The sequence below is a fragment of the Littorina saxatilis genome, linkage group LG4 (genome assembly GCF_037325665.1).
Source record: "Littorina saxatilis isolate snail1 linkage group LG4, US_GU_Lsax_2.0, whole genome shotgun sequence".
Taxonomy (NCBI): Eukaryota; Metazoa; Mollusca; class Gastropoda; order Littorinimorpha; family Littorinidae; genus Littorina; species Littorina saxatilis.
In genome coordinates this window covers 63,173,117-63,197,077 of record NC_090248.1, presented here as the reverse complement: position 1 = coordinate 63,197,077, position 23,961 = coordinate 63,173,117, and the positions used below count along the sequence as shown (strand labels likewise).

At 45.7% G+C, this 23,961-nt stretch overlaps 1 protein-coding gene and 1 long non-coding RNA gene across 2 annotated transcripts in view; both read left to right on the top strand.

Annotated features, from left to right (window-relative positions):
* LOC138965342 (uncharacterized) overlaps nt 1-23,961 on the top strand; it is a 132,659-nt gene that overhangs the window by 98,129 nt on the left and 10,569 nt on the right. The window lies entirely within an intron of this gene.
* Nucleotides 6,102-23,961, top strand: part of LOC138965341 (alpha-(1,3)-fucosyltransferase C-like) — a 21,629-nt gene continuing 3,769 nt past the window's right edge. The window contains exons 1-5 of the mRNA XM_070337479.1: nt 6,102-6,681; nt 14,077-14,561; nt 15,237-15,500; nt 15,806-16,021; nt 16,756-17,022. Of these exons, the coding sequence (XP_070193580.1) occupies nt 14,085-14,561; nt 15,237-15,500; nt 15,806-16,021; nt 16,756-17,022 (1,224 nt within the window). The 5' untranslated portion in view covers nt 6,102-6,681; nt 14,077-14,084. The remainder of the gene's footprint in view (nt 6,682-14,076; nt 14,562-15,236; nt 15,501-15,805; nt 16,022-16,755; nt 17,023-23,961) is intronic.

Here is a 23,961-nt window from a genome sequence, read left to right as displayed (position 1 = left end):
AAGGGTGGAGTCCTCACCCTAGTCCGACACAACATCCCGGCAGCTATGACGGCACAGACGGCAGACGGCGACCTTGAGTACATCACCATCAAGACCTTCCTGCAGGGAGAAGAACTCTCCATCACCAACGTCTATAGCCCACCTACCACCAAGCTGGACCTCCACACCATCCAGCTCCCAAACGAGAAACATCTCATCGTTGGCGACTTCAACGGCCACTCCCCAGCATGGGGCTACGACAGTACTGACGCAAGAGGAGAAGACATACAGGACTGGATGACCGACAACCAGCTCATCCTTATCAACCAGCCAGATGACAAGCCATCCTACTACTCCAGAGCTTGGAAGAAAAGCTCAACCCCTGACCTTGCCATAGCCACAGAAGAGGTAGAAAAAAGGACCACCAGAACTGTCAACGACCAACTGGGAGGAAGTGACCACTTACCCATCACCCTCTCCATTGCTGACATGCAGACCATCCTGGAGTACCACAGAAAGAAAGCCAGCTGGAACTTCAAGAAAGCCAAATGGACCAAGTACCAGCTCCACGCAGAAAGCCTTCGCAACACCACCTTCACGGAGGACATCAACCACAACGTAAAAGAGCTGACACAGACCATCCTAGCGGCTGCCAGGAAGTCCATCCCCCGTGGCTTCAGGAAGGACTACAAACCTTACTGGTGTCAAAGGCTGGCCTGCCTGCACCAGCGACTTTCAGAAGCCAGAGAAAGCATGGAGCAGTCCCCATCCGCTGAAACAACGACCATGCACAACCAACTGAAGGAGGATTTCAACAAGACCAAGACACAAGAACTGCAACAAAGCTGGCAGGAAATCACCTCCACCATTGGCCTCGATTCAGACACAGGGAAACTCTGGCGTCTCACCAAAATTCTAAACGAAGACAGCATGGCCACGCGGGGACCTACAGTACTAGAAGACAGCGGAACCTTCCACACTGGAAAAAGAGCAGCAAATCTCCTTGCCGACGTCTTTGAGACCGAGAGCACCATCAAAGTCCCACCCCAAAGAAAGAAGGAAGTTGCAGAACAACTTGAAACCAGACTCCGACAGCAGAGAAACGCAGCCCCACCAATGACCTCAGATCTTACCATGGCAGAGCTCGTCGATGCGATCAAAAGACTCAAGTGCAAGAAAGCGCCCGGAAAGGATGGAGTCTGCAACGAGATGATCAAGCACCTCGGGCCTGCTGCCAGAACTAAGCTCCTTGAGCTCTTGAACCAGTCGTGGAGATCCGGCGTCTTCCCCTCAGCATGGAAAGAGGCCATCATCATACCCATCCTGAAGAAGGACAAGAACCGCAAGCAAAAGACAAGCTACAGACCAATCAGTCTACTCAGCTGCCTCGGCAAGACCCTCGAGCGCATGATCAACAAGAGGCTGATGTGGCACCTGGAAACCAACAACCTGATCACCAATGAACAGTCTGCCTTCAGGAAGAACAGGAGTACTGAAGACCAGCTGATCTACCTCACCCAATCAATAGAGAATGCCTTCCAGGAGAAGAAGAAAGTCATTGCCACCTTCATTGACCTCTCCAAGGCCTTCGACAGGGTGTGGAAGGAAGGCCTCCTCCTGAAGCTATTGACGGCAGGAATCGCTGGACGAATGTTCAACTGGATCAAGAGCTTCCTGTGCCACAGAACCGCGAGAGTCAAGCTTGACGGCAACCTGAGCTACGCTGTGAAGATCAGGGAAGGAGTCCCCCAGGGAGGAGTAATATCCCCCACCCTCTTCGTCGTCTTCATCAACGACATCACCAACAGCCTGTCCAGACACATCTCCAAAGCCCTACACGCCGATGACCTTGCGATGTGGAGCGCTGCCGAGTCCACCGCAACCGCCAAAGTCCGGATGCAGGAGGCCCTCAACATCACCTCTAAGTGGGCGACAGACTGGTGTGTCACCGTGAACAGCCTTAAGACCGTAGCCACCTGCTTCTCCCTCTCCAATTCCAAAGAGACCCTCCAACTGACCATCAACAACCAGGCAATACCACAGGAAGACACCCCTACCTACCTAGGTATCAAGCTAGACAAGAAGCTCACCTGGAACCCACACATCAAAGAGGCGGAGAAGAGGGCTACGAGAAGACTCTCCATCATGAAGAAACTGGCTGGCACAAAGTGGGGAGCCAGCAGCAACATCCACAGACAGGTGTATACGGGACATGTCCGCCCTGTGATGGAGTATGGAGCTGCAGCCTGGGCCACAGCTGCGAAGAGCAACACCAGCCGGCTCAACAAAGTGCAGAACGCAAGCATGCGCATCATCACAGGGGACTGAAAACTACGCCCATACACGCCCTTGAAGCCACCACCAGACTCCCTTCCCTGGACCACCGACGAGAAGAGAAGGTCATCGTGCAGTACGAGAAGCTGCAACGACTCCCCTCTCACCCAGCACACCAGCACACCCAACAGATGACGAAGAACAGGCTGAAAAGAAGCAGTTTCAACCATCTGGCCAAGCAGCTAGAGAGAACCCAAACCAGCTTCCTACCACGCACCCCTGAAGAACAAAAGCCCCTCCAAGACGCTGAAGAGTGGAACAGCCAGCTCAGCAAGGTGCTCTTTGTTACTGACATGCCAGGAGTGACCAGCAAGAGAGAGCAGCAGGACGCAGTCCTCAAGAACCTCACGCTGGAGATGATGCACCAGGACTACAACGCCTCAGTATGGACTCACATCTACACTGACGGGTCCTCAGATGGTGCCATCAAAAACGGAGGAAGCGGGATCCTGGTACGCTACCCAGACGGACACACCCTTTCAAGATCCCTGCCTGCCGTAGAGCTGTCATCCAACTACCGGGCAGAACTCACCGCTCTCAGAGAAGCAGTTAGCCTGGTCAGCGAACACCCACCCTCTCACGCCGTCTTCCTGACCGACTGCAGATCCGCCGTCCAAAGCCTGCAGTCGCCCAAAGAGCAGCTGGAACGAGACACCCAGCGTCTTCTTTGTACTCTCTCCCAGAGCACAAACGTCGCTGTCCAGTGGATCCCTGCTCACTGTGGCCTCTCAGGGAACGAGGAAGCGGACAGACTGGCCAAGACTGGCAGCCATCTGGAGCAGACAAGACCAACAGTCTCTTACAGTGAAGCCAAAACCCTGGTGAAAAGACACTACCAAACCACCTGGAATGCCCAACACAGCCTGCCATCTGATGATCAGATGCCCAACTTACAGCGCCATCAGCAGACCATCCTCTTCCGCCTACGGACTGGACACTGTCGACTGCGTGCCCACATGCACCGCCTTGGTCTGTCGCACACACCGAACTGCCCGTGCGAAACAGGCCCACAGACCCCGGAGCACATCCTGCAGACCTGCCCGCTCCACCAGGAAGCCAGAACAGATCACTGGCCACAAGGTGCCACACTGCAGGAGCAACTCTGGGGCACCAGAGACTCCCTGATCCTGACCACTAGCTTTATTCAAGCTACAAAACTTGAAGTCTGACCTGAGGCCAAAAATCCTGGAACGCCGAAGAAGAAGAATATCGCGCACATATTCAAGGCGCAGGGATTTATTTATGCCGTGTGAGATGGAATTTTTTTGCACAATACATCACGCATTCACATCGGCCAGCAGATCGCAGCCATTTCGGCGCATATCCTACTTTTCACGGCCTATTATTCCAAGTCACGCGGGTATTTTGGTGGACATTTTTATCTATGCCTATACAATTTTGCCAGGAAAGACCCTTTTGTCAATCGTGGGATCTTTAACGTGCACACCCCAATGTAGTGTACACGAAGGGACCTCGGTTTTTCGTCTCATCCGCCGAAAGACTAGCACCTGAACCCACCACCTAGGTTAGGAAAGGGGGGAGAAAATTGCTAACGCCCTGACCCAGGGTCGAACTCGCAACCTCTCGCTTCCGAGCGCAAGTGCGTTACCACTCGTCCACCCCAGTTTAGCTCTCACATAGTTTCTCTCTCACACAGTTTAGCTCTCACACAGTTTCACTCTCACACAGTTCACTCTCACACAGTTTCACTCTCATACAATTCACTCTCACACAGTTTTACTCTCACACAGTTTTACACTCACACAGTTTAGCTCTCACACAGTTTCACTCTCACACAGTTCACTCTCACACAGTTTTACTCTCATACAGTTCACTCTCACACAGTTTCACTCTCGCTCAGTTTCACTCTCATAAGTTCTACAGTAATTTATAGGTGTCCTTTGTCGGGCGATGCCCCGTAATAGGACAGGCTTCTCGTAACAGCAGAGACTGTAGAGTACACTGTCTGTGTACTCTACACTGAGTCTCTGGTAACAGGTACCACAGTAAATGTTAATCCGGGAATAATAGTAATACAAACCTGCCAATAAGTGATCTCGCGCAAACGAATGTCGCGCTACCCTCCTTCCACCCCTTTCACCACCAAGACTAACAGGGGACAAGGGAGTACAAATTTCGTACACCTGGCATGGGAAGTTAAATTGCTCGTGTTAGGGTGAAGTAATTTATTCGTTATTTATTCGTCAGGGGAGTAACATTTTTGTACGAAATGTTTACTCGGAACTCACCTGTCTTGGGGAGTAATTTTCTCGTGTAATGGGGGAGTGCTTTTTTCGTAAAGGGAGTAACGTTTTCGTACGAAATGTTTACTCCGGAGTAAAAATCTCGTGGGAGTAATTTTCTCGTGTTACACCGGGCAATAAGTTTCACTCATCTTCGCCCAAAACAAGGAAAACGCAGGTTTGTATAACTATAAGGGATTAGACCATCCATCCACTTGGTCACAAACCAAATATAAACTGATCACTTAAAGGAACCACCAGTGGCATTATTTTAGGAAACAAATCCATCATCATCATCATCAACATCAACAACAACAAAACCAACATCAACAAGAACATCAACAAGAACAACAACAAAGCCAACTACAACAACAACAAACCCAACAACAACAACAACAACAACAACAACAACAACAACAACAACAACAACAACAACAAAGCCAACAACAACAACAACAACAACAACAACAACAACAACAACAACAACAACAACAACAACAACAACAACAACAACAACAAATCAAACTCTGAATCGGAAGCAATGAATCAAGGTGATAATGTTTAGTATTAGATCTAGAGGGATGGGCCTATCCCCTGTGATAGCCTGGCCGAGTCTGAGATTGTGAGCAGAAGTTTTTTTGTCATGGGACTAAGATTACACCTTTCATGTGAAATCTATGTATCCATCTTTTGCGCCTGCTGCTGTTATTTATGTTATCGTCGATGTATATATCAATTTTCAAAACACATCGCAACATTTTAACATGCATCTCATGTTGTCGTTCAGATGTGTCAACATTAAATTTATATAATTATACTAAATTTGTTTTTTTTCTGAAGCTTACACAGTCGCTTTATGATAATATAAGATGTTTGATGGGTTGTTAAGGCCAAAAAAAAAATAGGTGTGGTTACGGTAACATAGCCCAAAAAATAGGGTAGGAAGGTGGGCAATCACTTTTTTTTTTTTTTTACTTTTTTTTCTAATGTGTACAAATTAAACCTACTTGACAGGAAAATAAGTATGCGACTCGGGCGATTTCGCTTTCATTGCGTTTTCTGCACTCGTTTTTGTTTTTGTTTGACAAATGTAATAAAAAGTTATAGGGTCGGCCCCTAAAAATAGGGTAGGTCGGGTTACCGTAACCACACCTATTTTTTTTTGTAGGCCTAACAGACCAGCTTTTTTGTCGGTCTGAGCTGGCTGGCTGTGAATGACAACTCGTGAAAATGATGACAACTAAAAATATCCTGTACCTGTGCCCTTTTATTGCAGTCTGTAACTGATATACTGACACTCTCATGCCGCTTGCTGAAAAGGTCACGTGCGTCCAACTGGAACTGTCCCCTAACCTCGACACGACAATCTGGCAGGTACAGTTGATCCTGAACCAGAAAACCGAAAGATTACAACGAATTTCAACACTTCGCGGCAACTTCCGCGGGCAGCGGCTGGCACAAGTTCAATGCAAGGCGGCTTAGCGCAGACGACAGCGCGAAGCAGACGCACGGGCAGTAGCGAACCAAACATCTCTGCCGCAAAACTGGATGGCGTTTGGATCCGGATGCAACATGCCAGGCGACCGTTTCTGGTTGTCATAGAGATTTCCCAGTGGTTGTTTCTGCAATTTCTGTTAGTGTAGCAACGGTTTCAGGCGAGTGGTGTTGTGGTTGGATGCGCGTAGGCTAATGTTTCAAGACGGGACTTTTTTTTTGTCGAGGTGCGCAAAAACTGATCAGATCAACAGTTGTCTATTGGCAATGGTTTGGTGGGTGTACAGATTGTTTCAAGTTAAACTCTGATAGCAAAAGTTGGTAACTCAGCTGTTTGAGATTTTGTTTTGGATACCGCAAACACGGAAGGAGTAATCGTGCAATTCACTGGATTTTCGCTCCGAAACAAATTTTGCCATGGAAAAAGGACCGGCGTTTTTGTCGAGAGTTAGCCGAGTACCCCCAAAATGGATGTGATGCTGGCTCATTGTTTGTACTGCCTGGCCACAGTCGTGCTTGTGTGTTTTCTCAATGAACCAATGTGCTTCGAGTGGAATGTTTTCTTGTAACGAAACAACAATTTGGAGTAGCAAACAGTGATTCTACTGCTAAAGTGTTCAATTTCTCCAAAGTGAGTATAATTTTTGTTAATTCGCCCGGTTGTTCCTTATTTTTCATCGTTGAAAAAAGTACCAAAAAATGCACTTTTTTTTGGGGGGGGGGTCTGAATGAGTTATCTCCCTTGTCGATTCGCATAATAAAAACTTTGGAACATTCAAAATACTTCATTACATTAGCCGCATTTGAAAAAAATGAGTGCTATCCAATTAGACTGTCAGCAAAATCAATTTGAAACTAACATAGCTTCTATTCAATAGATGTAAGCGTGTGCTCATACATGTGGATTAAAAGGATGGGAGACAATGTAAATGTATTACCATCAACATCAGTTTACCATTATTTAAACCAAAAAAACTTTGACATGAATGATCTCATTTCCATGGGAAAGATCTAGATACTTGAGCAGCAGGTCTAACTTCGAATCTATACATTGTGTGAGAATGATCAGACAGACGTGCATGATAAGAGTAACCTCTGGTCAATGTAGTAAGAGATACCTCCCTTTGCTTCTAGACATTTCATGAACTGTGTGGCTATTTTCTTCTTCTTCATTTCTTCTTCTCATTGGAGCAATAGAGAGTCTCTAATATATCTGGCATTATGTGCTTGGTACAGGTGAACGGTAGGCACTAAACTTGCCTCAGACAGACAGATACACACAAACACACACACACACACACACACACACACACACACACACACACACACACACACACACACACAGACACACACTTACACTTACATCCATTTATTTATAATTATATAGCATGGATGTGTGTGTGTGTGTGTGTGTGTGTGTGTGTGTGTGTGTGTGATTTTGTGATTTTGTGTTTGATTTTACTGTGTTTGTTCTTCTCATGGACAGACTGTAAAGAAAAACAAGTCGCGTAAGGCGAAATTACTACATTTAGTCAAGCTGTGGAACTCACAGAATGAAACTGAACGTAGTCCGCCGCTGGTGCAAAAGGCAGTGAAAGTGACGAACCTGTTTGGCGCGGTAGCGGTAATTGCGCTGTGCTTCATAGCACGCTTTACTGCATCTCTCTTCGTTTTAACTTTCTGAGCGTGTTTTTAATCCAAACATATCATATCTATATGTTTTTGGAATCAGGAACCAACAAGGAATAAGATGAAAGTGTTTTTAAATTGATTTCAAAAATTTAATTTTGATCATAATTTTTATATGTTTAATTTTCAGAGCTTATTTTTAATCCAAATATAACATATTTATATGTTTTTGGAATCAGGAAATGATGAAGAATAAGATGAACGTAAATTTGGATCGTTTTATTAAAAATTTTGTTTTTTACAATTTTTAGATTTTTAATGACCAAAGTCATTAATGAATTTTTAAGCCACCAAGCTGAAATGCAATACCGAAGTCCGGCCTTCGTCGAAGATTGCTTGACCAAAATTTCAATCAATTTGATTGAAAAATGAGGGTGTGACAGTGCCGCCTCAACTTTTACAAAAAGCCGGATATGACGTCATCAAAGACATTTATCGAAAAAATGAAAAAAACGTCCGGGGATATCATTCCCAGGAACTCTCATGTCAAATTTCATAAAGATCGGTCCAGTAGTTTACTCTGAATCGCTCTACACACACACACGCACACACACACACACACACATACACACACACATACACCACGACCCTCGTCTCGATTCCCCCCTCTATGTTAAAACATTTAGTCATAACTTGACTAAATGTAAAAACAGCCTTAAATGTTAAACCTTTAATCTTAAACTTCGTTAAATAAAGTTAGTTGGGTTCAGCCAGTTCAATTCTCTCTCTGTTCGAGCATTTGCGCACTCATATTCAAGTAGATTAGTATGAACAGAGGGTAGATTTGGATCCTTTCGATAAAAGCTTGGTTGTCTGGTTGTTTAGTTGTAAATGACAGTTCAACCTCAGTTCACCACCTGCCTCCATTCTGATAATCATCGGTCCACGGCTATTGCCAGTTTCTCCTCCCTGATAAGAAAGGATAGTGGGATTTAAAAGGGTTTAAAGAAAACCTGCCCAGTAATCTCTGAACAACATCTGTCAGACATCAACTGGTAAATGAGTACATTGGGATGATACGGCAACAGGTTGCTTAGCTGATCAACGACAGGTTGGAGTTGCTCAAAGTTTTGTAAGAAAAAATATTGTGGGCGCCCGGCCCGTCCCCCCGGGGTAGCAAGTGTGTGTGTGTGTGTGTGTGCGTGCGTGCGAGCGAGCGAGCGTGCGTGCGTGCGTGCGTGTGTGTGTGTGCGTATTCTATGTATTCTCTTTATTTATATAGCGCCTTATCCGAAGTTCAGAGCGCTTTGTGCGTGCGTGCGTGCGTGTGTGTGTGTGTGTAATAATGATAATAATTATAATAATAATGAACACCGTTTATTAATCGTCCTTTCTCACCGGAGCACACGGCGATGTGTGTGTGTGTGTGTGTGTGTGTGTGTGTGTGTGTGTGTGTGTGTGTGTGTGTGTGTGTGGTTGTGTGTGTGTGTGAGAGAGAGAGACAAAGAGAGAGAGAGAGTCAGTGAGAGAGAGAGACAGAGAGAGAGAAAGAGAGAGAGACACTGAGAGAGGAGAGAGAGTGAGAGAGAGAGACAGAGAGACAGAGAGAGAGAGAGAGAGCCAAAGAGAGACAGAGAGAGAGATAGACAGAGAGAGAGAGAGAGATAGACAGAGAGAGAGAGACAAAGAGAGTCAAAGAGAGACAGAGAGAGATAGACAGAGAGAGAGGTAGAGAGAGAGAGAGAGATAGACAGAGAGAGAGACAGAGAGAGAGAGAGAGAGAGAGAGAGAGAGAGAGAGAGAGAGAGACAGAAAAAGAGAGGGAGAGAGAGAGTTGTGTTACACTTTGTCGTGTGGCACTTATATATTAAAACAGTGTTGGAGTAAGGCTGGTGTGAGTAGCGACGGGGCCATCTTCAACAAACATGAGTTAGGAAACAAAAGTTGAGAGATCGAAGTAATCAAGTTCAGAATTTGTGGGTTTTTCTTCACGAAACCATTTCGAACCTTGCTGAGCAAGTTTCTGGACAATTTGTCAGATAAGTTTGCTTTCTGTATTTAATAAGTGTTTATCTGTCTGCCCACTGATAAGACCGCTTGGTCGAAGATCAGTCAACGTTTTGTTTTGTTTTGTCATACATTAAACGTTCCAACGTGTGTGTGTGTGTGTGTGTGTGTGTGTGTGTGTGTGTGGAGGGAGAGACAGAGAGAGAAAGATTCTGTTATGTCATACGTATCATTAGCAATGGCTCAGTTGGACCATAAAATACGTTTTCTGATTTCTCAGCTCTCTCTCTCTCTCTCTCTCTCTCTCTCTCTCTCTCTCTCTCTCTCTCTCTCTCTCTCTCTCTCTCTCTCTCTCTCTCTCTCTCTCTCTCTCTCTCTCTCTCTCTCTCTCTCTCACTCTCTCTCTCAGCAAATGATCATCAAAACCGTCCCCCATCAGAAACATATTGCACAAAGTGACGCGCACAACTGTCTCCATCATGTTGACAAATACAATGTGTCTGTATTGCCTTTCGCACAGCAGTAAGTCCAGTGCACAACTGTCTCCATCATTTTGACAAATACAATGTGTCTTTATTGCCTTTCACACAGCAGTAAGTCCAGTGCCGTTTTGATTGCTTTTTATTATCATCTCAAATCAGGTCCCCCGAAATCGGCGTATGCTGCCTGCATGGCGGGGTAAAAACGGTCATACACGTAAAAATCCACTCGTGCTAAAACATGAGTGAACGTGGGAGTTTCAGCCCATGAACGGGGAAAAAAAATCTCAAATCAGTTGACCCATTTTCGCAGCTCTGTGTTATTTTGACGACAGTATTATTGCCATTGGCTCTGCCGGGCCATTTTATTAATATTGCATTTCGCGGTGTCAGTCTGTCTCAGTGCGTGCAAGCTGTTGGTTTCACACTGTCTCAACCAGTCTCCATAATATAGTTCAGGTTTTTCTACCTGTCACTCGAAATCGACTGTAGTGCTACGACTGCTGAATTGTACATGTATGTCAAAAGGTCTTTTTCAGAAAGGAGTACTCACGTAACTTTTTGTTTCAAACATATTTGTTTTATAGAAATGAAATTGTTCAACAATTTTCTTTGATGCGCGTGTCACCATTGTTGAGATAATGAGCATTAATGTGCTATCCTTCTAAAATAGCATAAAAATAAAGGCGAACAGTAGTCGGGGGACTCTTGACACAGACTGATGTGCTGTCGAAGATACTGAACCGTTCGCCGATTAAAATTGATTTAATTAGCATAGTTACCGAGCATGGTCGAGCAGGTGTGTCTAATTTTTAAGACAGCGAGTTGCCACTGAACGCCTTAAAACTATGCCTTCCAAAAAAAACCACAAACAAACCAACATGTGCTGATCCCAACAGGACGGCATAGAGTAAGCTTAACTGCAAAATCGCTTCGTCATTTCGTATCTGCTTGACCAGATGAGAGTGAGCCTTTCTCATGGATCTGCAAAGGAGACACCATAATTCTGAGCGGGGGTAGTGAGTGGGGGGGGGGGGGGGAGGAAATGTGTTCAGGTTAAATTCACCAGAAAATGTCTTCAATGTCAGTGCGTAGTTAAGGTGTTTACACGAGGCGCAGGGAGATAATTAAAGTTCAGTGCACAGAAAATTGCTGAATCAATTCATTTTGCTCATTGGCTGATGCGCGCATGTGAAAACAAACCCACTGTAAAGACGGATAATTGATCGAAATATACTTATACACTTTACAAAGTCTTGCAGGTAGTTCTGAATGGAGCCACCAATGCTGTGTCTTGATCGTCACTGGGTAAACATGCTCTGATAAGTACAGGGTGACACACAACAAAAACCGGTCATGTGGTGGTGTCCTTGATGATATCGGTCGTCCAGAGTGTGATTGTCTGTTAGTGTCTTTACCATTGAGGTTATGTCCTTGATGATATCGGTCGTCCAGAGTGTGATTGTCTGTTAGTGTCTTTGCCATTGAGGTTATGTCCTTGATGATATCGGTCGTCCAGAGTGTGATTGTCTGTTAGTGTCTTTACCATTGAGGTTATGTCCTTGATGATATCGGTCGTCCAGAGTGTGATTGTCTGTTAGTGTCTTTGCCATTGAGGTTACGCACAGTCCCATGGGTTCTGAACTTGTTGACCCATCTGTAGATCATTGAGTGGACAGGAAATTCACGACATCCGAACCGTTCTTTTAATTGCAATAGAGCTGCATGGATTGACTTCAGCCGAAAATATGCCTCAACTATAAATGTATTTTCCTCTGTATTCCATGCCATCTCAAAGCTCAAATTTGGTACACTTATAGAACAATGGATCCACTTGGTAAATCTGAAAAATTAAAAGAATCGATTAATTATTTCAAAAGTTATTCAAGTTTAGGTGATGACCGGTTTTTTTGCCCCCTGATCCAAGTGTGCCTGCAGCGCCGGGGAGCTCATATAGAGCACATTTTTGTGCGCCAGTGAAACAAAGAGTTTCTGTAGTACAGGCTTGACACTTTGGGGATGTCTGCTACATAGGCTTGACCTAATGTGGGTAAAGTTTTATGTTGATCTAAATACAATTTCTGAGGTTATTCGACTTTTGGTGATGACCGTTTTTTGTGTGTCACCCTGTATGTTTTAATTAAAAAGTGTCCCGTTACTCCTGCAGAGCTCTGCCGTTCCTCTTTCTTTTGATCGAGATTGATTCAGTGGCACCGGCTGCGATGCCAGGCCTCTCCGATAGGAGAAAACACCTCTAACGATAGGACACCTTCTATTCTCATTACATTTAGTCAAGTTTTGACTAAATGTTTTAACGTGGAGGGGGAATTGAGACGAGGGTCGTGGTGTATGTGTGTGTGTCTGTCTGTCTGTCTGTCTGTCTGTCTGTGCGTGTGTGTGTGTAGAGCGATTCAGACCAAACTACTGGACCGATCTTTATGAAATTTGACATGAGAGTTCCTGGGAATGATATCCCCGGACTTTTTTTCTTATTTTCGATAAATACCTTTGATGACGTCATATCCGGCTTTTTGTAAAAGTGTAGGCGGCACTGTCACACCCTCATTTTTCAATCAAATTGATTGAAATTTTGGCCAAGCAATCTTCGACGAAGGCCGGACTTCGGTATTGCATTTCAGCTTGGTGGCTTAAAAATTAATTGATGACTTTGGTCATTAAAAATCTGAAAATTGTAAAAAAAATAATTTGTTTTTAAAACGATCCAAATTTACGTTCATCTTATTCTTCATCATTTTCTGATTCCAAAAACATATAAATATGTTATATTCAGATTAAAAACAAGCTCTGAAAATTAAAAATATAAAAATTATTATTAAAATAAAATTTCCGAAATCGATTTAAAAACAATTTCATCTTATTCCTTGTGGGTTCCTGATTCCAAAAACATATAGATGTGATATGTTTGGATTAAAAACACGCTCAGAAAGTTAAAAAGAATAGAGATAAAGAAAAGCGTGCTATCCTTCTCAGCGCAACTACTACCCCGCTCTTCTTGTCAATTTCACTGCCTTTGCATCGAGCGGTGGACTGACGATGCTACGAGTATACGCTCTTGCTGTAAAAATGCAGTGAGTTCAGTTTCATTCTGTTAGTTCGACAGCTTGACTAAATGTTGTAATTTCGCCTTACGCGACTTGTTTTGTCTATTATCTTTGAGCCTGTCTTTAACTGGGCGAAATCGACTACACGAAGTATACTTCGCGAAGCTGGCCTCACAAAGCTTTAGCACTGAGTTTTCGGTAAAAAGACTTCGCGAAGACGACTTCGGTCTCAATTAAGGACCACCTTTATGAAAATATACCTGTCATGACAGGCCACCTGCAATATAGGGACATTTGTGCTGGTCTTAAGGGTGTCCTTTCTTCACAGGTACCACTGTACACTAAGATTCGGCTGAGTGAACAAAGCAACAGTCAACCCCAACCGGAGCATCGTAGAATCAATGATTCATAACTCGATCGCAGCGTGTGGCATGAACCGAAACGCCGATGTGCAAGGGGTATAAAATCACAGCTTCTCTGGGGGCATGAAGTACCTCACTCGCGATAAAATAGTTTATCGTGTGTTGAAAAAGGGAAGAGCTACGTAAACATGATCAGCGGTGTTTGGCAAATGTCTGGGATACAACGTCAGTCTGGAACCGTCACCTTCGTGTCAGAAATAGAATCGGTCGGTTTGAAGAAACTTTGATAACTGTTGTTGCCGTTTTCTTGTTGTGCAGTGATCTAGGTTTTCTTGACGCGCACTTCTTGATTGTCAATACCCCAGACGTATTTTTTTTAAATGTAAAAAAGTTCTGACGCCAGAAGTATTGGTGTAAAATGGTTTTTTGTTTTTTGTTTGCATGTCTGGTCATTAAGCAGAAAACGTTTTGGATCTTTTCATTACAGATACCCCCATGAGAACCCTGAAGAACACAGCCAGCAGATGCATGCTGGGATCTCCTATCATGCTCTGCACCGTACGCAACAAGCGGCGCATGCGCACAGCAGTCGCAACACTTCTGGCCTTCCTCCTCTTTCTCTTCTTCGTCCTCCCCGGAAGTGACGTCCCTTGCTCCGGTGACGTGTGCAATGGCGTCACAAAAACACATCCTCTGACGTTCACCAACAGGACTTCCTTCGTCACCACCTTTCCACAGCGTCAGTGGCGGAACGCGTCAGTCAAGCGTATCCTCCGTTGGACAGGCTTTTTCACGGACCCGACGTGGGAGGAAACGGATGACCGGTACTTCGCGCCGTGCGAGGAGAGTCGCTGCACGATGACCAACGACCGGTCACTGCTTGACCAGTCGGACGCAGTACTCTTCCATTCTGGGGCCCTGTTCAACTTTTGGAGAGGGCACGAAATGCCTGATCACCGTCTCCCTCATCAGGTAAGGCAATGTTTGTTCAACTTTTGGAGGGGGCACGAAATGCCTGATCACCGTCTTCCTAATTAGGTAAGGCAATGATTTATTCATTTTTCAGGTTCTTGATTGGGTTCTGTGTCACACATGGAACCTGAACATCAAACTTTACAAGGATGTTTCGGTGGCGCAAGATGACTGGCGACTCTTGAGTAAGATATATTACCAGTACCTGTACCTATCCAGAGCGTCCGCAAATATTGTGTGGCCATCTTCCCTCCTCAATCAGCCTTTATATCGTTCTTTTGGTCACATAATTTGATTAGATTTGCATATATCGTTGTGCATTTGTAAGCCTCAACCCTACTTTAATCCCCTTGTTCTTGATTCGCTCATTGAGGAATTAGCTCATTGTCAGGTATTTACTTCAAAAATGGAGAACCAGCATGGTGTTAATATGAAGCTTTCCATTCTTTAACAAGAGAATGGCTTGTAAAGCCTGCCATTAATTGGGTCGGAAGTCGACTACGCAAAGGATGCTTCGCGAAGCTGGCCGCACGGAGCTTCAGCACTGAGTTTTCGGTAAAAAGACTTCGTAAAGTCGACTTCGGGCTCAATTAAGGACTGCCTTATACGGAAGAGTCCCAAATTGTTCTTTCAAATTATTTCTGCTCATATCCTCAGTTGTCATTTTCCCCACAGGTGTGGATTCTCCACAACGTTGAACCACCCACCCGTACCCCGCTTAACTTGGCGACTCTGGCGGGTGTCTTCAACTGGACGGCGTGGTACCGGAGGGACTCCGACGTACCCGTTCCCTACGGGGGATACACCGTCTACCCCGGGGATCGTTATGGCAGCAACTACAGCGTCAACTTCGCGCGCCACAACCATCGGTTTGCTGCTTGGATGTCCAGCAACTGCTACGACTACAACCGTCGTCAGTTGATTATCAGACGACTCAAGGTTAGTGTTGTTGTTACTTGGACGGGTACGTTTCATTCAACTATTCATTTGACAGGGCTTGAAACCTCTGACCTCTCCTTGTCGATGATTACCTGCGATAAAAACTCTCCCTCCCCCCCCTGCAGAGACAGTAGAACAAAAACAAAATAAAAAAAACAACAACAAATACACAAATAAACAAACAAACAGAACAATCAGAAATAAGAAACAAACAAATACACACACGCAAAGTAAAGCAAAACAATACACGCACAAAACCACCGCCAACAACATCAATCGTCAAAACTTTCTATCCGCTGTTTCAGGAATTGCTGGGCTCTGACCTTGACCTTTACGGAGGCTGCAACGAAAAGCGTTGCCCGGAGACGATCTGCAGCGACACTCTGAGCAACTACAAGTTCTACCTCGCCCTGGAGAACGCCAACTGTCGGGATTACGTCACCGAGAAGTTCTGGAGTGCCCTGGCCAGGAAACAGGTGCCGGTGGTGTTAGGGGGAGCCTCCAGCGAGGATTACCGCAAGGTGTGTTCATGAAAAATGAAGGAAAGGAAGAGAGAGAGAGAGAGAGAGAGAGAGAGAGAGAGAGAGAGAGAGAGAGAGAGAGAGAGAGAGAGAGAGAGAGAGAGAGAGAGAGAGAGAGAGAGAGAGAGAGAGAGAGAGAATGACAATGACAATTCTTTGTTTTACGATGGTAACAGAATAAGCATAGGTATACTTTTTTGCATCTGGCCCTCGCCCTAAAGAGGGACTAAATCTACTATAATAACTAATACTATGTATACATAAATACATAATTAGTGAAATAGTATAAGTTTATGTACAAGCGCATTATATGGAAACATTGTAGTTTATAAATGTTTATGACTAGGTGCAAAGCAAAAATGTGCAAATCAAATTAAAGTCAGAATAGTATGCAATAGTACATCAACTCTGCAAGACGATAGATATTGTGCAGAACATCATAATTTCGTGAACAAAAACGATATAGGAAGGAGGGGCGGTGAAAGGACCATGTGAAAGTGTCCCTTCACTGCATGTGGTCTGTAACGACGTGACAGCTACATTTTGGTCATCATAAAAGACAGAATGTGTCCTTTCATAGGAGTTGTCCTCTCATGAAAGGGGCCTGACACCACAGGTACCACTGTACAAAGAACATCATATACTGAGCTTGATTGAGCCGCTCCGTGCAGCCATCTCCATGAAGTGGACATCGCCCAACTATTGTCTATTAATGATTGTATCTTGTTTTGCAGATCGCCCCTCCAAACTCGTTCCTGCACATCAACGACTTCCGAAGCCTGGAGCACCTGGCACAACACCTACGACACCTGAGCCAAGACGAAGCAGCGTACAACCTACACCTGCAGTGGACCAGGCACTACGAGGTCCACAGCGAGCTCCCTGCTCGGAGAAAATGGTGGTGCGACCTGTGCAGCTCTCTCCACGACAAGTCCAAACCGGCGCAAGTTTACTCTGATCTGCAGGGCTGGGTTCAGGATGATGTGTGCCCACAATGGACGGTGGGTTTTTGTTGTGTGTGTTGGTTTGGGTGTGGGGTGGAAGGGGGGTCAGGCGGGGGGGAGATGGTGAGTGTGTATGTGTGTGTGTGTGTGTGTGTGTGTGTGTGTGTGTGTGCGTGCGTGCGTGAGCGTCAGTGCGTGCGTGCGGGCGTGTGTGTGTGTGTATGTGTGCTTGTGTGTGTGTGTGTGTGTGTGTGTGTGTGTGTGTATGTGTGTGTGTGTGTGTGTGTGTGTGTGTGTGTGTGTGTGTGTGTGTGTGTGTGTGTGTGTGTGTGCGTGCGAGAGAGAGAGACAGACAGACGGACAGACAGACAGACAGACAGAGACAGACAGACAGAGACAGACAGACAGAGACACAGACACAGAGACAGATAATTGGTACTTGTACAAATCGTGCAGTCTGTCGAACGCAGAAGAAGAAGAAGGTAATTGTAGAAAAGTATATATGGGTTTGAAAATGGCAAGGGCGATCATTGAATAACTGATGCCAATGTGTAAGTGCTTTTACTCGAAATTATGACGGCTTTACTGGTGCCAAAACCTCATAATTGTAATTATCAAGGGAAAATTAGTAATTTTCCCTTGATAATTACCATTTTCACGTGTTTATTACTAATTTTCCCGGAATAATTACTACCTTTCACCTGTTAATTACTAATTTTTAGTTTTGGCTCACTTCCTGACGGATTGCTAGTGCCAAAACTAAAAATTAGTAATTTTCCCGTGAAAATGAGTAACTAACAGGTGAAAACAGTAACTGGACAGCGTTAATTAGTAATTATCACGTGATGATGGGTAACCCCAGGTTTTGGCACTAGTAAGCCGTCATAGGGCTTACTAGTGCCAAAACCTCATAATTGTAATTATCAAGGGAAAATTAGTAATTTTCCCTTGATAATTACCATTTTCACGTGTTAATTACTAATTTTCCCGGGAAAATGACTAACTTTCACCTGTTAATTACTAATTTTTAGTTTTGGCTCACTTCCTGACGGATTGCTAGTGCCAAAACTAAAAATTAGTTATTTTCCCGTGAAAATTACTAATTATCCCGTGAAAATGAGTAACTAACGAGTGAAAACAGTAACTCACAGCGTTAATTAGTAATTATCACGTGATAATGGGTAACCCCAGGTTTTGGCACTAGTAAGCCGTCATACGAAATAGGGTATTTGTATCTCTCCAACTTTCATTCCCAACTTTACCGACATTGATTGGTCCTGCAACTCACTGCATGGCACCTAACACTGACCAGATTGTTAGGAAACGCTACCGTTGCTGAGCTTTGGTTCAGTTTTGTGTGTAGCATGTAGTTGACTTATTTGTACTTTGTGGGAAAGTACCGATATTATATTTTGTAAACACAATATTTATGCTTGGACGAGAATGCAGGTGAACTTTCTAGTCCTGTCAAAACAAGTTGTTTACCATGCTGATTTAGTGTGAGTTCGTGGCGTTCGATCGGATTAAGGGCGTCGGCACCTTTTGATGTACGTCACAGAGAACGTCACCATTCTAGTCCATGGGCGGTTCGCATATAATGTAGTTGTATCATGTTCGGTCTGGAATATTCTCGAGATTGAGTATTTACTATATATGCCAGCGCGATTTGAATGTTAAAAAAGCTTCTATTTGAGTTCTGCTACGATGTGCAGTTGTATGTATGGAATGCTAAATAAATCCTCGAACTCAATTTGACGAGTTGTTTTCTGTTGCTGCGAAGACGGGCGACGTAGAATAAAAGAACACAACTATACGACGTTTGAGAACTTGTGGCAATCTCAAGTGTCGTGTAACAATTGGGGGCCAAGCCAAGGATCTACGTTTAACGCCAAGGGTTTTCCAGCAACAAGGACCAGTGTCAGGACAGTCACAGGAGGTAGCCATCAATCGGGTGTATCCTGAGGGGTCAGTATTGAGACTACGGAACCGTGGATTCGGTGTGACTGTGGGAAGAGTTTGGTAATCGCCGCAGCTCGATACGGTGAGCGACGCCGGAGTGTATCGGGATTACAGAGGTTAGCTGCCGTTTGGACGAGACGGACTTCGTCGCGGAGCTAGTGCATTAATACTACGAAATACGACTGGGGTACGTCGTGTACGTATCGTGAGCAGAGTGCGCCGTCACGTTAGACGAGGAGGGTGGCAGCCTGCGTCTACGAAGGTGAACAGCGACGAGAGAAGCATCGGAGGTGCAGTAGAGACTGTGTTCTTTTAGAAGACTACATTCGTCTACGTTCGGGGCTGTGAAAGAATACAGACGAACGCACCGGAAAAGACCAGAATGGCTGAGTTCTGGGGAAAAGGAATTGAACTGGGACTAAAAGGCAAGCAGTTGACGGAGTTCGTCGAGTCCCAGACACGACTGCTGGCGCAGCGTGAAGAAAGACAAGCGCAGCGTGAGCGAGAAGAAAAAGAAAGACAAGCGCAGCGTGAGCGTGAAGGCACCAGTGGTAAAAATCCAGATCGATACTCCATACTTCACCGGAGAAGTTGAGGCCGTCTGCCTGAAGAAGCCCTTGTACGATCTACTAATTGGGAACATTGGGGGTGCGAGACGTCCTGATGACCCTGATTTCGAATGGAGAATGGGCTCAGCTCAGCCTGCTGCTGAGGAGGAAGACCCACTGCCATTCGCGAATGAAGATATCAGCGAACTGTTACGAGATGACAGAGCAACTGTGCATCGCCGCGACCAGCCGCAGGTTGTAAGCGCTGTGACGACCAGAGCCCAGGCGAAGAAGGACAAAACAACTACGCCACTCAGGGTCACCAACAGTTCTGCAACTGCTGTCGTGGACAGGGATCGGCTGATTCAGCTGCAGGAAGCTGATTCGACTTTAACAAAGTACAGGAGTCGTCCTGTCAAGGAGATGACTAAGGGCGAAGGCACTGTGCAATTTGAAGTGAAGGCCAAGATTCTGTACAGAGTGTTCCAGCACGCGAGAGTCAACGGTGGGAAGCCATTACGTCAAGTTCTGGTGCCTCAACCACTTAGGCGCCAGGTGATGGAGGTGGCCCACGACTCTATTATGGGAGGTCACCTGGGGGTCAAGAAGACATCGGACAGAATCCAGGCTGCGTTTTACTGGCCAGGACTGCATGCAGATGTGACTCGATTCTGCCGATCGTGCGATATTTGCCAGAAAACCATACCTCGAGGAAGGGTCCCGAAAGTGCCGTTGCAGAAGATGCCTTTGATCGACCGACCTTTCAAGAGGGTGGCCATTGACCTCATCGGCGAGATCAAACCGCCAAGTGAAGAGGGTCATCGTTGGGTACTGACCCTGGTAGACTATGCAACCAGGTACCCAGAAGCCGTGCCTCTGAAGAAAATTGACACCGAGACTGTTGCCGAGGCACTTGTGGACATTTTCAGCAGAATTGGGGTTCCTGAAGAGATCCTCACAGACCTGGGGACACAGTTTGTCTCTGAATGCATGGAAGAGGTCAACAGGCTGCTGAGCATTCGTCACTTGACTACGACACCCTATCACCCGATGTGCAATGGGCTGGTCGAAAAATTCAATGCGACGCTGAAGTCCACGCTGAAGAAACTATGCAGTGAGCAGCCAAGGCAGTGGCATCGCTACATCAATGCCTTGCTGTTTGCATACAGGGAGGTGCCACAAGAGTCCACTGGATTCTCCCCGTTCGAGCTGATGTACGGGCGGACCGTGAGAGGCCCGATGCAGATACTAAAGGAATTGTGGACGAAAGATGTGGACACACCTGAAGTGAAGAACAGTTACCAGTACGTGTTCGAGTTGCGAGAGAAACTGGAGGAGACTCTCGAGATTGCGAGAGAAAACTTGAGAAAGTCTCAGGATAGTGGAAAGCACTACTACGACCGCAAAGCCGTAAACAGGAAGTTTACACCAGGTAACAAAGTGCTGATACTGCTTCCCACTGATCACAACAAACTACTGATGCAGTGGAAAGGCCCATACGAGGTTGAGGCCGTGGTAGGGATCAACGACTACAAGGTGAATGTCGGCAAGAAGTCCAAGATCTACCACGCTAACCTCCTGAAACTGTATGTGGAGAGACCTCCGGAAGCAGTACAGGTCGCAGCAAGTGTGGAAGAACCAGCCGAACTAGACGAGTTCGACGGCGAGGAACTACTGGAGTTGGGAGACCTCCACAAGAAAGAGGGAGTGGATGACGTCAAGCTAGGACCTGACCTGACAGAAGATCAGCAGAAGGAGCTGCATGATTTTATGGGCGACTTCACCCATAGGTTCTCTGATGTTCCAGGCTCTACGTCCTTGGTCGAACATGAAGTCCACCTCACATCTGACGTTCCTGTTCGCTCAAAACCATACCCTATCCCGTTTCAGGCTCGGGAATCCTTGAAGAAGGACATCGACAACATGTTGAAGATGGGGGTCATCCGTGAGTCATCATCCCCTTACTCATCTCCCGTTGTTGTTGTCAAGAAGAAAGACGGTACAAACAGGGTATGCATTGACTTCAGGAAAGTGAATAAGATCACCGTGTTTGATCCTGAACCAATGCCGACGGCAACTGATCTATTCCGACAGTTAACCGGCAGTAAGATCTTCTCAAAGATCGATCTCAGCAAGGGATATTGGCAAATTCCTGTACGCGAAGAGGACATACCAAAGACCGCCTTTGCAACTCCAGACGGAACGTATGAGTGCCTGCGGATGCCTTTTGGCATGGTGAACAGTGGTGCTACCCTTACGAGGGGAATGCGAAAAATGCTCAAAGGAATGAAGAATGTTGTGTACTACTGGGATGATCTGCTAGTCCACACGGAGACCTTTGCGGAGCATCTGGAGACTTTGAGGGAACTGTTTTCCCGCCTGACAAAAGCTAATCTGACCGTGAGACCCAGCAAGTGCATTTTGGGGACCGACAACGTTGACTTCATAGGTCATTCACTGAAGGAAGGTCAAAAGGGGCTTTTGTTGGAAAACGTCACCAAGATCCTCAATGCGCCACGTCCTGAAACCAAGAAGCAGGTGCGATCCTTCCTTGGATTGGCTGGGTACTACAGAGAGTTCATTCCAAACTTCGCCGCCATAACGGCGCCTTTGTCGGACATGACCCGAAAAGGATGCCCCAACCGAATACTTTGGGGACCAGCTCAGGAGAAGGCATACCAGACCGTGCGCGACCTGATGTCACGAGACCCGGTGCTACGCCTTCCTGATACCGCCAAAGAGTTCATCTTGCGTACAGACGCATCGGACGAAGGGATCGGCGCCATGCTGATGCAAGAACATGGAGGTAAACCGTTTCCGGTCAGCTATGCCAGCAAGAAGCTGTCAGGAGCCGAGAAGAACTACTCGACCATGGAGAAAGAGTGTTTAGCCATCGTGTGGGGAATCAAGAAATTTGAACTCTACCTCCAAGGGGTGAAATTCGTGCTTCAGACTGATCACAAACCCCTCACCTACCTGAACTCTGCGAAGTTTGTGAATAATCGTATCATGAGGTGGGTGATGTACTTGCAGAACTTTGATATGCGAGTGGAATCGATCAAGGGTTCAGACAATGTTGGAGCAGATTTTCTCAGCCGAGTATGTGATTAAAACTGTGTTCATTCTCCAACAGACTAATGTACATACCTGGATTTCAATCTGTTATGTATACATAATATGTGTACAGGTAGCGTTTCAATGATTGAAAGAAATTAGGTAAATTTCTTCTGGTGTTGGGGGTAATGTTAGGAAACGCTACCGTTGCTGAGCTTTGGTTCAGTTTTGTGTGTAGCATGTAGTTGACTTATTTGTACTTTGTGGGAAAGTACCGATATTATATTTTGTAAACACAATATTTATGCTTGGACGAGAATGCAGGTGAACTTTCTAGTCCTGTCAAAACAAGTTGTTTACCATGCTGATTTAGTGTGAGTTCGTGGCGTTCGATCGGATTAAGGGCGTCGGCACCTTTTGATGTACGTCACAGAGAACGTCACCATTCTAGTCCATGGGCGGTTCGCATATAATGTAGTTGTATCATGTTCGGTCTGGAATATTCTCGAGATTGAGTATTTACTATATATGCCAGCGCGATTTGAATGTTAAAAAAGCTTCTATTTGAGTTCTGCTACGATGTGCAGTTGTATGTATGGAATGCTAAATAAATCCTCGAACTCAATTTGACGAGTTGTTTTCTGTTGCTGCGAAGACGGGCGACGTAGAATAAAAGAACACAACTATACGACGTTTGAGAACTTGTGGCAATCTCAAGTGTCGTGTAACACAGATGGACAAGGGAAACACAGACAATCCACTAGCACACACGTCACATTACACGCTCTGTCGCTGCATGGTCACACAGGGATGGCCAAATCTCAAAATATTTACTCGCCAGCCGGGCGAGTAACTTCAAGAAAGTCACCATCCCGGCAGAAATGTCACTGGCCCGGTACACTACCACAGTTGATCTGCAGTAGTGTTTATATGGCTTGAAAACTCGAAATTAAAACCAAAAGTGTTGTATTTGACCAGAATTTGCATTGGCCAGCCGGGCGAGTTGCCAGGGGGTTTCTGCTTGCCCGGCGGATTTTTTACTCGCCCCTTGCGATCGGGCTGACAATTTGGCCATCCCTGTCACATGATCAGCTTTGCTTCTGATGTGTGATGGTCCTGTGGCGTTGACTGTAGCTCTACAGAGAGTGAGGGAATGCGGGCGTTTATTAGGATTTTGCGGTGTGGATGACGGATATCCGTCATTTATGATTTTTGTTCTTGTGAAGTGTGCTGTCTGCAGCGTAAAGTATTGGTGGCTTGAAGGGAAAATTTAATACCTTTCTGTTCATTTTGCCGACAGCTCATGCGCATCCGACGAGGTCAAGAAGTCTGTCGTCTGTCTGTCCATCCGTCTGTTTGTCTGCCTGTCTCTCAGTCGTTCTCTGTCCCTCCCTCTCTCGGTCTCTCTCTCTTTCTTTTTCTCTCTCTCCCTCTC